The 17,226-nt window shown below is 52.1% G+C and overlaps 3 protein-coding genes across 3 annotated transcripts; 1 reads left to right on the top strand and 2 right to left on the bottom strand.

The window, feature by feature from the left end:
• Nucleotides 1-16: 16 nt before the first annotated feature.
• PMZ80_011169 (uncharacterized protein) lies at nucleotides 17-1,436 on the bottom strand (the record flags this gene model as incomplete). Its single annotated transcript, XM_064879557.1, has 2 exons — nucleotides 17-961; nucleotides 1,278-1,436. The coding sequence occupies 2 exons, from the start codon at nucleotides 1,434-1,436 to the stop codon at nucleotides 17-19; spliced, it is 1,104 nt and encodes a 367-aa protein (XP_064724661.1).
• A 4,552-nt stretch (nucleotides 1,437-5,988) lies between these two features.
• On the top strand, nucleotides 5,989-8,769 carry PMZ80_011168 (uncharacterized protein; the record flags this gene model as incomplete). Its single annotated transcript, XM_064879556.1, has 1 exon — nucleotides 5,989-8,769. One exon carries the CDS (start codon nucleotides 5,989-5,991, stop codon nucleotides 8,767-8,769), a length of 2,781 nt encoding a protein of 926 aa, XP_064724660.1.
• Nucleotides 8,770-14,539: 5,770 nt separating this feature from the next.
• PMZ80_011167 (uncharacterized protein) lies at nucleotides 14,540-15,487 on the bottom strand (the record flags this gene model as incomplete). Its single annotated transcript, XM_064879555.1, has 1 exon — nucleotides 14,540-15,487. One exon carries the CDS (start codon nucleotides 15,485-15,487, stop codon nucleotides 14,540-14,542), a length of 948 nt encoding a protein of 315 aa, XP_064724659.1.
• Nucleotides 15,488-17,226: the final 1,739 nt, after the last annotated feature.

The raw sequence follows: 17,226 nt of genomic DNA, 5'->3' as shown, positions 1-17,226 counted from the left end.
CAACATCTGCGGCGGCTCACTCAAACTTATCGATAGATATATTGTTTGACACGTTGCCGGTCTTGGCACGCAGAGCGGTTCGAATCTCCTCAATGGTCCGTTGCTCCCACTCAGTAACTGTGCCATGACTGAGAGGATAAAGTGGTCGGTTCTCCGGGCTGCATGTAAACTTCTTGTATTCGACCATGGGGACACTCGTCAACACATCGAGGTCCGCTCCAATTTCAGTGCAGTACGCATCCATCGGTAGATCACTGACATCGTTGCCGAAAGGATTCTCGACCTCCTGACTAATCATGGCGAGGCCAAGGATGATATATGCCGCAACCATGGTAGCTGGAATGGTCGTCCATCCGAGCTTAACGACAAGCTGAAATGGGAGAACCATGATATAAACCCAGGTGATCTGAGAGATAGAGATGCTGTACGCGAGAGGTAGTGGTGTGTTAAGGATGCGCTCGCAACCAGTCAGAATGTCAGCCATGATTCTGACATCGGTGAATGCCAGATTCTGGCAGCAGAGTGTTGGCATAGCATCTTGACCTTGGATGATCGACTCGAGATAGGCTGTGAGGTGTGATAACATCTCGTGAGGAAGGTTGCCAAGATTGTCAGTCGACCTCTTGATCAATTTCCGAGGGTTTGACGCCGCGATGGTGACGCCGAGATTATTACCAAATCTCTTCATCGCGCTTGGATTTTGTTGCTTGAGTGCATCCTGATCAGCCCTGCTGGCCATAGTTCCCTCGAGATGAACAACGAGATTCCTGAGGTCCGGATAATCAACAGCCGGTCCGAATCGTAGGCGGCGCTTCAGTGCGATACAGAACGCATTGATGAGTTGGATCGCGCTGATCTTACTCAACAGATATCGCTTCGCATACTCTGGATGCTCGGGATCGTCTCTCTCAACAACGTGCAGCCAGATGAGTCGTGCCAGGTTACGAGCAGCTAGAGTCAACTGGGACTAGTATTTTCTTCCATCGTTGTATCTCTCGTAGGCTGTAGAGCAGCGGAAGGATAGACCAAACGCAACAACAAAGCCCAGGACCGTCAGAAGCACAGAATCGATACCTTCAGGATAGGTCAGTTGATGTTCCAGGCTTGCACATAAGGGCATGTATACCGAGTGGTTGTACATACCGGTTCACGCAGGTGACACCAGTAGTCCATCCAACAACGAAACTGAGGGGCAAGAGCATCTTTGGCAGGACAGAGCCGTGCACTCGCATAAAATACGGGAGCTTGGAATGCTTGTGCATATCACGTGGACCAACAAAGTAGTCGTCGAGATCTAAGCTGGTGCAAGTGTGATACCGGACTGGAGGCGGTGGCGGAATATTTGGTGTTGGAACCCTTGACGAAGCCACATCGTGGCCCACGATGTTGACAGCAAACTTTTCTGAGAGTTTATGCGCTGATGGTGGTGAGAGCATGTTGTCAGGTTGCAATATTGACCCTACAGTAGACAGCTTGGTAGTATGTATAGGCAAGTAGTGCGCAGAAGACGTAGAGGGAATCATTAGTCCACTGGTACGGGCGAGGCTCGTGAAAAGAGGTGCACGAGTCGAGCAATGAGAAGCCAGATTGATCTTTCGCCTTTGTGCGCCGTGGCCGGCAGTAGCGACAATTTCCAAGGGGCGCATGCCTCCACAATCGCATGCACGATCATCGATGCGAAGACGAGGTTCGCCAAATCTTGCAGGCTACCGTCTATTACTGCATTGCTATGAACAGCAAGTCGCGCTTCGGTTTTCGTCATCCGAGGCACTAGATCAAGACAAGTCGTATCCGTGACAGCTCACAATAATTCCTGGCAGGGAGCAATTACATCAGCTCATGGTGTGTCAACGTCGGCATTTAATCGGTGAGGCAAGGCTTTGAGAAAGCCAATTGTGGCGTAGCACAGGTTTCAAGACGCGTGGCTAGTCTTGGCACAAGCAATTAACCATGTTTCATTGAGGGCCAACACGTGCATCTAGTCACGACATGGAACGGCTTTGCCATGGCCACTCTACGACAAACTCCTACGCCGAGATTCTGACCTCTGGGCTCTATATTCCCTTGTTGACTTTCACAGCACTGAATATACACTACGAAACAGTCGTTCGGGCTCCTCACCCGGATGTGGAATCTGCCAGCAACTTAATATGCCTCTTTCTCCTAATGAAAGCAGCTGGATACTTACCGGCTTATCTAGCATTGGTAAAACCCTCCATTTTCTGGCCTACATCCACTAAGCCTCGAAATTTCTAGCCTTCATTGCTGGAGCATGCCTCGTTTACATTGACGTCCCGCTCCGAACGATTCCCGGCTTGCATAACTTTGACATTACGCGGAGCAGGACATTTTTGTCCGGCTCGCTGAGTCTGAGTTCTGGCTTGATAGTAAGCTGCTTCTGCCAACTCCTAAGCAGCCTGTCAGACTGATTGTCCTTTAGCTGTTCACCTCCTTATGCAGCTTATTTCCTACCTCCAAAAAGTATCTGGTCACCGGCGGCTTCTGTGAGCGCTCCGCTACCTGTCTGCAGCTGACTCTCTTCTTTGTCGGGGTTGCAGTTATCCGCATGGTTTCCGCACTCATCCACTACTGCGCGCCGCACCTTGTTCATGCGGCAGAAGGTGAGGATAGCGAAGGAAACCGATCCCGAAGTGGGAACGGAGATGAAATGAGGCCTTCAGCACCCTCTATCGATCTGCTTGGGCACGATGCCGAGCAGGCGCTACTCCGTTCTCACAGTCCTTCTCTTTCTTCGCTCGGTTCACCACTAGCAGGGCCGGCGGTCATGTCTAGCAGTGCTGACGACGACTTCGACCCTGGCCAGAATCTGCTGGATGCACATACATCAACAAAGGCACCGAGTTTCTCTTCGATAGGGAGTATGGTCAGTACACGTGGTAATACTGGCTATAGGCATTCAATGGCTAGTGATCCTGAGCACTCTACCTGGAAATCAAGCCTACAGGCCGACAGAATGTCTCTCGTTGAGCCTGAAGAGCGGATTATGACCCCAAAGTCGTCGCGTCATGCACTAACAGGTACCGCAAACTGTGACACAAGGGTTAGGGAGGAAGCTTTTCTATCTGTGGGCCTCCAGACTTCCCTTGCTATTGTACTGCACAAAATTCCGGAGGGCTTCATCACCTATGCTTCCAATCACGCCGATACGAAGCTTGGCATGGCCGTTTTTTTGGCATTGTTTGTCCACAGCGTCACCGAAGGTTTTGCGATGAGTCTGCCATTATACATAAGCTTAAGTTCACGCCTGAAGGCGGTAGTGTGGGCCACCTTAGTGGGATGTACTTCTCAACCGCTTGGGGCTGCCGGCGCAGTCGTTTGGTTCAGACTCACCGACGTTCCGGCGAACGACGTCTATGGTGCAATCTTCGCACTCACCGCTGGAGTCATGACGAGTTTGGCCTTTTCCTTATTCACGGAGGCCTTGATGTTGAGTTCTAATGTCACCTTGTGCAATGGCTTTGCCTTTCTCGGCATGGCCATCTTAGGTGGCTGTGTCGCTCTGAGCGCCTAGTTGTGCACAAGTCAAACTGGTTCCAGACAAGCTCTGGACGGTATAGTCAAGGATTGGCAGACGCTGAACAGCTTTTGGCTGAGGTAGCGTTCGTAGGAGAGTGACCAGAGGGCTGCGGGTTGGGCTGGAACAGGCGTCGGGGTGGTTAATAAGGTATAGGCTACGGGAGAGGTTGGGAGGAGGGCCTATAGAAGGGGTAAAGACGACGATTAACAATACTAGAAGGCACATTTAAGATTTCATTAAGGACTAGATCATCATTCGCATACAGTCCCTATAAATAACAGTTCCGTGCGTATTATAGAATTTCAATTAGTGGTTTTTATACAGTCTTCTACACTTCTGACTCCTTTCGCCAAGTTCGCTTATTGAATAATACAAAAAGAAGGAATAATAACGCTAACGAAGCGGAGATTATGCTTCTATATTAATGGGGATGCGATTCGTGATCTTTTTTGGCGTAAGATATCGGGAAACCTTCATCGGTTTCCCACTCCTCTCTTTCTCTGCGCATGTCCCTTCGGACCCAGCGTACAGTGATGAAAACCCAAACAGTAGCCCAGATAAATGGCACAGCCCAGCCTGTGATGTATTAGCTTTTATGTGCCGGTATCGGAAACGTGGTACTCACAGATGCTGTAGGCGACTGTTACAGGAACAGAGTGTATCACAGCAATAACTGTGAGGGGGATAGCAACGATTAGAGGCGGGATGGACCAGAAGAGTGATTGGTTATATATCATTTGGCGGAATCGTAGGCTTGCATCGTACCGAGCGGCAAGCGCTTCCCGGTATAGTCTTCCAGCATTAGCGTTAACTGCTACGACATCCTCAAGGAAGTAGTAAACACCGGGCCTCACCGGCTCACCTTTTCCAGTAGAACTGAGTCGGAACGGCGCATTCCAACTACACACATTATACAATGTGAGCATTCCTAGAATACCACCTAGTGAGTATAACAAGGCTGGGGCAGGCATGCAAAGAGCCCTTAGCCAGACGATATACGGTGCGCTTCCTACGATGAGCACAACACTGCAACCACTCTGTTCCGATAGAAGCACGCAATCTATCTGAGCGTCGTGTTGTGCAGCACTAGCACCGGAGCACACCTCGACTCTCGATACATTCTATAACATCAGTCTGCTCTAACGTGACTCAAAGCCTTTTGGTACAGCCTCGTCCACTAATCTTTGGCCTCAACTGCGCGTTTGTTCCAGCCAGAGGCCAGGGCTTCCTAATGCCTTAACAACCAGCGTTTGCACTCCAACCATCGCTGTAAGGTCAAAAACGTGGTCGCCGACTCCCTGGTCAGCTAGCTCTGTCATCACGCCGCGCGTCTGTGTTCACCGACTTGGAGATCTGCTTCTCCGTTCTCGACGATGCTGTGTCCTGTGCTCACCCTGGTCAGCTAATATGCACTACCACTGGCGGTACTGCAGACGCGACTGGTTGGGTCACATGCCTGCGGTGACGGAAGCTGACGACAGATGTGATCGTCGTTGCCTCAGCTTGCCCACCACAAGCCCCACGATCGGTACGATGGCCACTACCAGGCCGACGATGGCGAGGACCGTATCTAGCGACAACGACATGGCGCGAGCAGCACCACTGCCTGATTTCTTTTCTTGTGCGCGCGCGATCGACGCGTCTGCTTGACCGACAAAGGGACAGAATGTGAAAAGATGAACCGCCATATCTACAAAAATGGACGGGACGAAGTGCAAGGGGCTTGGAGGCACGGGTTACACAGCATGGTTGGTCCGGCGGCTGCCATCACAATGTCTCGGTCTGAGATATGATGTTTGGTGCACTGTTGCACCGTATGCGGGCAAGGCGTCATGCAAGGGGTCCTGCACATTCCCTTGTGCGCCTCCATTCCAAGGACGTATCCAACCGACCGACGTCCAAGTGACACACGGTCGCGGCAAGCTTTGACAGTGGACGTGAGCAGAATGAGAGATGCTGACAGCCGGTGGTACAACCTGATGGTGCGCCGAGAAGGAAGAAGACTCTGCTCGCCTTATCAGCGCTGAGGAACTCGTGAAAAGTTCTGGAGCGATGCGAAGAAGAAAGACCGCGCGTTCCTTTTAGCCATCGCAGTGAGGTCGAGACTGATGTTCAAGGTGAGGTGCATTAGCATGGACCTAGCCGGTCTGCCTTGCATCTGCTGCTGGCTAACGATGTTAGTGCTTGTATTGTCTCGGAGGTCATGCAAGCTGAACCGGCACCCGGACAAAGCCACAAGCATCAACGAATGATCGCTTACAGATGGAACCATCTCTACGCCTGACTGCCTCTTCATATGTGACGTATCAAAGGTCAGCAGCGAAGACCTCTTTGTAGATCTGAGCCTGTGCATCTCTATCTTGCTGGAGCTATCCTCTTGAGAACATCACGAATTCCATTTCTCTGTCTCCTCTACTGTTGATGTTTCTTCTGCTTCCTTCGATACCGCCATGGCCTTGCCTTTTTCCACCATCTGTTTGCTTTGGAAGCAGCTCTCATCGCCGGACGGAGTCCGCGAGGCAGACCGAATCATGCAGCAGTGGTTTGAGCAGCACTTCAGTAGCCTTAAGCAGGAAGACCACGCTTTGGCTTTGTTGTCGTGCTTGCTGCCATGCAAGCGATACGATCGCGTTTATGGACTCGGGGAGAAGCAGATCACGGCCATCGTGGTCCGAGCTTGGGGCATCGGTTCGAGCCGGCAAAAGGCACTAGAAAAGCAACAAGACAACGGGAACATTGATTGTGCTTCAGCCATTCTGAACGCGCTGGTCGAATCGGGCGACCTGCGTGGGTACAAGACGCCGCTGACAGTGCGAGAAGTGGAAGCGACCTTAGACCGTGTGGCGGCAACCTGCGACTTCTCCAGTGCAGACCTTCGCGAACGGCACGGCACCAGCTCCCGCACCACGGCGTCCGACCTGCTGGTCGACATGTTTCGCAGTATGTCGGCACAGGAAGTCCCATGGGCGGTTCGTTTGCTGCTCAAGGACCTGAGACCAGCCGTCGTCCCGGAGACGTTGGTCTTGCAGCTGGTGCATGACAGTCTGCCGCATGTGCTCCGCGTGCTCAACTCTATGTCTAGTGCTCTGGCTTTCATCCATGATGAAGAAGAGCGACGGGGAAAGAAGCTCAGCTGCCAGGAGTTGCAGATCTCGCTTCAACCACAAGCTGGAACGTTGGTCGGGTTACCCGGTTTCGAGAAAGCACGCAGCATTGTTCATGGTCACCGACTAATGCGCGACCGAGAGGTCAGTGTGGAGCGCAAGTACGATGGCGAATATTGTCAGGTGCACGTCTGGAAACAGGGTGGTAAGAAAAAGCCAGAGGTCAAGCTGTTCTCGAAAAATGGCCGCGACTCTACTCACGATCGTGCCGCGATCGTGCCGACGGTACGACAATGCTTGGGACTGGACACGGCACGATGCACACTGCAAGTACACTGTATTCTGGTCGGCGAGCTAGTCGTGTGGAATGACAATGCTGACGACATCATGCCATTCTACAAAATTCGCCGGTATGTTACTCGCGAAGGTCGCCGTCTGGGGTGTGCCGAAGACTCACCTCCGGACCCTAACGAACATCTCATGGTCGTCTTTCACGATATTCTGCTCTGGGACGAGCGCAAGTGTATCGATGAGACCTACAGCCAGCGACGACGTTACCTCCACGAGCTTGTGCAACCTATCGTCGAGCGGGCAGCGATCGGCGAGCAGATCGTGATGGACTTTTCTGCCTCTGACAGTGAACGCCGCCTCGCTAGTCAAATGACCTTCGCTTTGGCGCAGAACTGGGAGGGACTAGTATTGAAGGCATGTCAAGACCCATATGTCGGCGCCGACGACGCGATGGCACGGCATGTGAAGCTGAAAAAGGATTACATTCCTGGCTTGGGAGACTCGGCCGACCTCGCCGTCGTTGGAGGTCGATGTGACCCATTGACCGCAGCAAGTCTTGGTCTCAGGCGAGGATCATGGACGACCTTCTTCCTCGCCTGCCGAAAAGTAGAGGCTGGAGATCACGACCAAGGGGTGACCACGTGCTTTCATATCGTGGGACAGGTATCGCCACCGTCGATCTCTGCCGCCGATGTTCGATTCTTGAATGCGCACGGTCGGCTGTCGCAGATGCCGTTCTCTATCCAGAACGAGGGATTGCGCATCGTCACCGAGCTAAAAGGCAAGGCCCTACCCTCGCATCTGTTCTCGCAGGCTGCCGTGGCGGAAGTCATCGGAGCTGGGTTCGATCGTCCGGCTGATGCACGATACAGCACCCTTCGGTTCTCTCGCGTCAAGATCCATCACGATCGTGGCCTTCAAGAGGTCGTTGACTTTGTCGAATACCAAGGGATGGCGCAAACGAGCCGTGAGGCGCTGCAGGACGACCCTGAAGGGACTGATCAACATTCATGGTTAGTCAGATTGGGTTATGATCGTTCAGACTGTGAGAGTGAAGCAGCCACTCCGTCCCGAGCCAGCGAGGTGCACGACTCAGCATCGCCGCTTGACCATAACCAGAGTATCCGGAACGGCTCCGCGACAGGCACGAAGCGACGAGCTGGCGCTTCATTGACTGCAACCAGCACTCTTAAGAGACTGAGACGGGCGAGTACTGGGCCAGAGGTCTTGGACGACGCAAGCGCACAACGGTACGCCGACCCCCACCCGGTTGAGATCCCTGACAGTCAGACAGATGGTGAGAGCTCGTGGCTCCAAGCAGCACCAGATGCTCAACAGGAGGACAGCCAAAGTGCCACATCTCTTAGCGAGGGGGAGAGTCAGTCCTCGTATCGTCTTGGTACTGTTCTCTTATGGGGTGCCCAGAAAGAATCACTATCGGCGGAAAGTCGTGCTGCTGTCGCACAACTCATCATCTCGCAGCAGCTGGACGTCACCCATGACGAAGATCGATTCTGGTCGAGCGTCCTAGCACGATCGGACCAGACACAGATCGAGGGCGGAGCAGACCGGCAACTCCATCTCGTTCTCGTCGGACCCCAGGCAGAGGGTGTTCCTATCACAATGGCCAGCTTCATGCTTTCCGCGTTGAGGCAACACTGTCGTGTACTCGACAGGTGTCTATCATGCAGGATCAACTTCGTAGCATGGGACGCCGTGGTGAGCGTGTGTCCTCCAAATGCCGAGCTCAACGACTCACCAGCGATGGAAGCGTCGAACTATGTAACCATCGACCATGGGAGATGTTCGACTACCATTGAAGCAAGCTACTCGTAATGACTGAAACGCGACGTAGCATGGGAACGGGAGGATGAACAAATGGCACATCGTGGGTCAGGAAACAGCTGGTGAAGACTTGGCAAACAGGGGTCGGTCAAAGAGGCTGCTGTTCTGTTCGACAGTGACACGATGACGGAATCTGTCCTTGCGTCAGGTCTGATGACGTGACAGTCATCGAGGCCAGCAGGCAGAGCGTAGTTTTCTTCTATTAGGCACGGTGTGCCCAAGCAACATTCGAGATTGGCTCTGAACCATGGTAACCGCGTCAGACGTATGAATGGATCAAGCGAGGATGGACGATGGCACTGAGAACGCTTCGTGGCGTCTTTTAGCATGGGCGAAGTAGGTAAGACGCTTTCTGGTCTGGTGCCATGCTCGTCATACGTTCCTTGAACACTGTCGGTGCTCGATTGGTAGAATGAAGTACAAGCCAGATACGAAACCCATCGACTAATCCTGCTTTGCCCATCGTGCAAGCTTCGTTGATGCCCGCCCATTCTACCATTTCGTCACACAGCACAACAAGACTGTCGCTTACTTTTGGCTGTTGGTGCAGTGCGATCCCCCTCCCATGTTTCAGCGTGCTGCAGCCGCATTGCGGCCACCAATCTGAGTCGGCGCAATGCGGAGAGGTACTCCGCTTCACTCATCTTGGTCGGTGTAGGCTGTGCCCCATCGAACAGGCAGCACTGCCAAGGTGGTCCATTATACGTTCCAAAACAACGATTTCGATGATGCTGTCCCAAGCTGATTGAACAGATCCCGATGTTTCGAAGACTTCTATAGAGGGTCCTCAGCAGTTACAGTCGAGTTTGGAGTGGAGGTTTGACATGAAGCACCTCGAAAACTCGTGGGCAGTGCATACTGCATACGCCCTCTGTCAGCCTCGCACGCCACTACAGCAACCACCAGAAGTGTAGGGTTATCAAGAACCAGGGTCATGCCTCGCCAGACAATCCAGATCAGTCTCAGGGTCAAATGGATTTCCACCTCATTTTCGTTCTCCAACCTCGTTCTGCAGTCCATCATTTTGGTCCATGATTGTTCCGGTTGGTCACATGTCATTGTCCTCAGCCTCCATGATGGCGAGTGCTTTGGCTCTAAGTTATCCTGAAAACTGCACTCGGACCGAAATTTGTCACAGGTAGTGCTTGCAGAGGCTATACAGTGTTGCGTCTGTGGTTGTCTGTTGCCTAGGCTTGATTTCCGAGTTGTCCTTTTCGACGCTCTTCTGAACACTACAATCATGTGGGTGGGTGGGTCTTTTCCGTCAGCTTTTGTTCGGCCTGCATGACTGCAGCACCGAGTCTCGACGACATGGCGTCCACAGATGGGTCTTTGCCATCAAGCTCACCACAAAGCCGAAGAAATAGGGGACTGCGGATGATGTTCCATCTCTGTAGCCCAATGATTCTTCCAGCGGCGAGGCAGATACGATGCGCACAGCCTCGCTGCTGTCACAGCACCGAGAACTGCATGGCATCATACTCCATGACGTTATCGCGGTTGAGGACGAAACGTACGGCCAGTGCACCGCTGTGGCGATGTATATTCACTGCCTCTGTACCAGCGGCTCGTTTGCTGCTAGAAAGGATAGTTTCAATTCATCAAGGCCTTGAACAACGTGCCATGAGTGCAATGAACCAGACTCCGTGGAGGTCATGAGTACCACGATACTTCATGGGTAAAATGGGTTGTAAAACATGCATTGGATCGTGCAGATAGTTGTCCCACCTGAAAAGTCCCCGCCAATTAGAGCACATGACCGGCTGGTCCCTCGAGACTCATGGCCTAGCGGCCAAGCAACGCTTTCGAGGGGACAATTAGCAAGGGATGATCGCAGATAGGTCCAACTACGGTTGGTGGCTCGAATGTGCCACATAATCTAGTGGCAGCTCCTCCTAGCAGAAATGCAGGTTTTAGTGCCTGACCGCAGTGACGCGGCTCCAACTGGTGGAATGAGAGAATGGTGCTTCTGTACGCCACGGTTCTACGCGGCCGCACATCCCCGTTCACCCTGGCCCACCCTGGCCCACCCTGGCCCACCCTGGCTCACTCTCGACTCACCATGACGCACCCACGCCTCACCCTCGGCTCACCTGGCAGGGTGAGCTAAAGCGGCAGCAGCTCACCCACTAATCCGGAACGAGAATTTTCGTCGTGAGAATCTGGACTATTATCGTGCGGACATTGCGTTGTCTACGAATCTTTAGGCTGTCCCCCACTGAGACGATCAAGGTGATGATCAGCTTTGAGAAGGATTGGTCAGAGAGGCTGGCCAGCATGTAGGAAACCATTGACGCCAGGGTTCCAACATACACTCGAAATGTGATCCTGGTCAACCATAATAACCGCGGAGTAACTTGGTAAACTGGCTGGGTGAAGCTGCATGGTGAGACATACCCGGAGCAAGATTTGTCACTTTAGACAAGTACTGTGGCGACACCTCTATCATTAGCACGTAGCCAGTAATACGGTTCAGGTCAGATCCGATCACAATAACAAGAGCATATGGTTGTCCTGTGGGCAACAGGCTAGAACATTTGAAACCCATCGATATCAATCCAAGAAATGAATGATCACCTCAGCGAGTTCTCAACCACAGACTGCTCACATGACAGGAACGCAAGACTACTGACGCATTGCAAGAAACCATGAACCATACATGCTCTTCAAGGTCGTCGTGTTTCGTTTATTCGATTTTGTGCGCTGAAGGTATCGTGCTAAGCAGTCTGCGGTTCTGATCAGACGCTATTTGCTAGCTACTCCCATCGCTGTCAATAGCTAGACGAATTCCGCTGTCCCAAGATTCGAACGGACTTGATGGCCATGCAGGGTACAAAGATGATGAACAGGCCAAGGAAAACAAGTAAACCATACTAGCATCGGATAGTGTTACGGTCTTTTCACCACGGCTCGACCGGTTTCCGGCGATTGTGGAGGCTAGATCTTTCACGTGACGTGCTTTAAGTCACGTGGATCAGGGGCGACCTGCATCTGATTTGGTACTTTATGCAGTCAGCGTTGCTGTGTTTTTGCAGTCGTGCCCAGCAAAGCCGTTGGAAAATCAGATGCGAGTCTTGAAAAAGCGCATGGCTAATCCAGGGTGCCAATGTGTGGAGTATGTCAGGGTTCTACGATTACCGTCGCCATTATTGCAGTCCTGACTAGCAAGGCCAACGAACGATGAAATGGGCGTCTTGTGAATCTTGTGTACATATAGTGTACCCTGTGGAGGCTAATATCACAATCTCACCATGCTGATCGATCATCACGACAATGATGCAACCTAGACCTCGATCGAAGGTGCCCAAGGAAGTGTTCTTTGCGATTCACTTCATCGTTAATATTTACAGGGCCTCCTGGTTCTGGCTGCTCGCCTGCACCTAGGCTGGCATAATCACACATTCTATGCAACCATACCCAACGGTTGACGCGTGGACTGCAACAGTTCAGAGATGGTATTTCTCGTGTGGGAATAGCTAGCACCCATGAGCTTCTGGACTATGTCAGAAACATACATTGACACTGTCAGCGGTATACAGTACGCAGCAGACACTGTGTTGCAGAAGGTTGTGTTGGTTGGGGTAGTAAAGCTGCATCCAGGTGGGCATGCGTTTGACCCCGACAACGCCAAGCAGATAGGCACGAATGCGGCTCAGACACGACCATTCGTGGTGGTTGTCGTGGTCAAGATTCGGAGAACTGTGCCACCCGAGACTAACAGCACGTCAAGACTTGCGTGCGAGGCAGCCGAAATCCGCCATTCTGGTCAACACTCTCCTGCTCACAAGCATCTCAACCACAAAAAGGAAGGGCGGCAGAGGCCAGATCGTGATCGACCAGAAAACACCATTGACCCGCCGAATGTCTGTGATTGATTCGCAATGGCGAGCTTCCTCGAGAATGATGGATGCCATCTACTAATTTGGGGGCACTACGACGATGGAGGTCGTCCGACGTGCGGATTGACCAGTATCCCTGGGAAATCAGCCTCGGAACCGTGACGATCACCGAGCGGCAACGGGAAGGACGACCATGAACACGGCTGAGTTATATGCTATGGATTTTTTGTGCCCCTTGGCTGGGCGTGGCCTTTCCTCTGTTGTTAGCTGCGATGTGGTCCTAACTCTCCTCTATGCTCCTGCAATGTCTCGATATAAGTCATGATGATGAGCTCGCAAGTTTCACAATTCCTAAAGAGGTCGAATGTTTGATTGTCATTGATTGTTTGGGGAAGAGTGATCACTTTCATAGAGCTACAGTATGCTGCTCTCGCAGTCGTGTTAAGGAACACAAGAGACGTGTGACTTCAAGCTGAGCAGCTGGAAGACCTCAAGTGATCTATCTATTCATATGGTATCAAATTTATCTCATCGGAGGGATACCGCTTGGGTTAATGATCTACTTAGGTCTTTGGTCATGACAGGATTTCGTTCATGCGTGGCCATCACGCTTTCTCATGCACCGCCAGCACCTGTCGGGTAGTGCGAGGCAGACTCTCGTCTACCCGACCCTCCAGGGAAGGTCGTGGCTCGCTGTCATTCGGTGCCCGAAACGAGACTGTACGTTAGCGCATTCCCTGCACTCACATAGCCCTCCAGGAATTGCTCTGACTGGCAGTCGCTGGCTGCTCAGCCGTCTTGGTCAATAACCTGACCGTTGCCCTAAGCCCCAGGCTCGACAAGAACGCCGTTATCGCCAAACTCTCGCCATGAGCTAGGACGCAACCCTGAGTCCATACATGGGTTGGCTACTATAGAAGAACGCATGCCGGCTGTGGTCAGACATACCGATCCTACCTCCTAAACTATTCAAAGATGGCCCGCACCAAGCAGACAGTAATGCCCGGCGTCCTCGACTGGGTGCAAGTACTGACGGCGAGGATCAGGCCCGCAAAACCACTGGTGGAAAGCAGCCTCGGTTTCCGCTTCATGAGAAGTCTATGGGGCGTTCTCAAAAGCGCGTGGTCATGCATGTTCCCGGTGAGACACCACTGAGACTACTCTAGTTGAGGGACATATGCATTCTCTGACACGATCCAAACACAGTGAAACGGCGGAGAAGATACAAGCCAGGGACAGTGGCTCTACGCGAGATTCGACGCTACCAGGTATGTTTACAGTTCGAATCTCGTGAGCGGACCGCGGCTGATGCCAGTGGTGTATAGAGATCGACGGAGGTCCTCATCCGCAAACTGCCTTTTCAGCGACTGGTGCGTGAGATAGCGCAGAGCTACAAGGCAGACCTTTGCTTTCAGTCATCGGCCATTGGAGCTCTGCAGGAGGCCACCGAAGCATACCTGTGCGACTTGTTCGAAGACACGCAAGGCTGCGCGATTCACGCCAAGAGAGTTACCATTCAGTCCAGAGACATGCAACTCGCTCGTCGCCTTCGTGGCGAGCGTCTCTAGAGCTTTTGCCTGCTTGCCATGCGACGAGCCAGGAGCACAACTATCAGCTGTTGGATAGGCTGCAGACGCCGCAGAAGCCTTGACAAGAGTGTGACACTTGTGTAGCCGTAAGCCAAATAGAAGTCAGGGTGTTCTTTGCCGAGGTTTGGGACTTAACGGATATCCGAAGTGCGTTAGAGCACGGCTACGCCATTCTTTAAGATATTGCATTGATTCATCCTTTCGAAAGAAATCTTTACAGCACGTAATACGGTTTCCTGGATTCCAGCAAATGACGTGTATTGAGCCTATGGTTCACCAGAGTCCACGAGCTCTTCCGGTAAGCATGAACGAAAGGTCAGCAACAGTGCGCCTTCACCCCGCAGCAGACGAGCCTCCTGTGAGCTCACTCAAATCCTGCTGAATAAGTTCCATTGTGTCTTGCATCTCGATAGTTTCCTGCTTGGTAGGCTTGGTCACCTGCTTCGGAAGTGGAAGGAGGACACATTGCCGTGGACAGTACGGACACTGGCGGACGTGCCAGTTCACCAACATACGACAGCTTAGCATGTCGTGGTGGCATGCCTCGCAGAGCAAGACATTGCAGGCGGTCAAGCCGACGGCTCCGGCGTCCGAATGGCCGTAAGACTTGGACTCATTGTCGACTCTATCATCAAGCCATTGTTGGACGGTAGACAGTTTGGAACAGATGTCGAACAAGCGTGTCAACTGGTCTCCGGCGGCCTTCGGTAGTCGTGGATCTGCCATGTCCTTGTCATTTAGTCCTTGCAGAAGCTCGTTGTTCCGCTGTCTCTCTGATTCCAGAGCGTCCTGCATGCTCTGGACTTTCTTTCGATGCTTCCTGATGGTAGCCTGCGATGTCTTCCATCGTCCTTGCAGCAGCACAAGAAGCCCATCGGTGGTCCCATCGCTGTGGAGAGCCGCCGCCATGAGTGACGGCGCTTGCTGTTGGTACATCTGCAGTACTGCGTTTCTGGTGTGCATCATGTGCTCCTTGAAGCGCTTGATTTCATCCTCATACCCTTGCAATTGGCCATGGACGTTCTTGGCATCCCCATTGGTGGCATGCTCCGCATCGAGATTGGCAAACTTGGTTCGCCAGCCTCTAAGTTCTGCCTCCAACCTGGCCTTGTCGCGCCGGTACTGGTCTAATTCATCCTCCAGACGGCGCAGCTTCTTGGCATGTTGAGCGTTCGTCCAGCCTAGCTTTGCTTCAGCATTGTCCGAACGTCTCTTCCATTTTCGATTCTTCTCTCGCAGCGTATGGCTCAGCATGAGATTTCTGTGCGCCCGTTCATCCATGCTGTCGGGCCGTGACTACAGCGTCTGGGTACGGCACTGTTGCAGTCCAGGAGAAGGATTGAGCAAAACGGTCTAGACGCGGAGCGAGGAGGACTTTCAGGGGCAATGTGGTAGAGGAGGAAGTGGAAAAGAAGGAGAGAACCCATTGCTCCTGATGGCCATGAGGGCGACTTATATATTCACGAGAGAGGCTGAGCACCCTGGCTGCCTTCGCCAGAACTGCCCTCCAGGCTCGCCGCTCAGAATTGGCAATTGAGACACGTCTGCGTACAATAGCTTAGTGGCAGGCCAGGATCCCAGGCGGATGATCCAGTCATACCATCCATGCTACCAGCCTAAAGGGTCTCGTACAAGGCTTTACCGCACTGGTGCGAGGCTGAAGAGGGATATATAGCGCATTAAAGACTTGGTCATCGTGTATAGATCGCCAGTAGCTGTGTACTGTGAGAAGGGTCCATCGTCAGCGCCGCATATGTTTTCGAAATTGTCGAGATCGAAGTGATGAAGAGGACGATTGGAGCTATGGTGCACTAAAGGCAGTACTGTTATCACAGCTCACGGTAGACAAACACACGCTTGTAGCTGTTCTCCAAACCAGTTGAACATGTCAACTGTGTGTGAACGCGATAACGAACGACAGAAGAAAACATCCTGGCGTGCCCGCCGAGCAACCTCTGGTCAGACAACTGAGCTGTGGCAACTTCCGTAGGAGCGATGAATCAGGCGTGGTTTTTTGTATGTACCTCGTGCTCTAACACAATTTTGATGCCCGTGCGGGTAGGTACATGCCCATGATGTATCATACGATAAATTTTCTCCACCTGTAAGTTGTGAGCAGGAATACCTTGGAGTCAATTACGATTCGATATCATGCTCCTTGCAATGTTCTCGAGCCCTATAGGGTGGATATTCTTCCAATGGAAGGAGATCAGTGCCGCCCAATCAGTTTGAGACATTTGAGCTGACCCAGTTCGAGCATGCCGCTTTAATCAGTTTGACTACGACGGTATAGGTCAGCCTATTCTACCACTATACCCGTACATAATACTCTGTACCATTCAGTTTAAGACGTGTCTAGCATCAACTATGTGTCGGTTGGTGAACCAAAAGTATCGTGAACTTCTCCTTAGCATTTCATCGTGACAACCAGAAGCCAGCCTCCTTCACAATGACATAGGAGACAGAGGCGACGCGGTCCACGACTACACCTTACTCAGTCTCTCGCCATGGAATCATCAAAGACGTCTTCGTGCATATCGCCACGATGCACTTCCAACGGTTGAACGGGCAGAGGCTAAGGAGGTGGTCCCGCCATCTGGAACGCCACATTACGCAAAGTCTCAGCCAAAATCAAAATCGTTTTCGAGCCCGATAATATGTGTGATTTTCGTGAAAACTAGAAAGTAACATTTTCTGGTCGATGTGGTTAAGATAGATTTTTGCTATGTTTGCTACCAGGCCGAGACCGCATATGAGACTCAAATTTAGCCTGAGCACATCGCAAGCCTCTCCTGTTTCGCGGAGACCGCAGGGATCTAGTTCCATTTCCAAACTCTTCTCTTACCTGTGCTTGCCGCGTGCTCAGTGCGTATGAACCAGTGGCTGTGAGTTGCTGGTTCTTTTGAGTTCAAGTGTCCTAATACACTATACTCACATGGTCACAGCAAGCACGTGAAACCGACGTCAGTCTTACCACATACCTCCGGAAACACTACAGGACAAGACCACAAGATACATTA

This window comes from Knufia obscura, assembly GCF_036327395.1.
Source record: "Knufia obscura strain CCFEE 5817 isolate CBS 148926 chromosome Unknown scaffold_28, whole genome shotgun sequence".
Taxonomy (NCBI): Eukaryota; Fungi; Ascomycota; class Eurotiomycetes; order Chaetothyriales; family Trichomeriaceae; genus Knufia; species Knufia obscura.
This window is presented reverse-complemented; position numbering and strand designations above follow the sequence as displayed.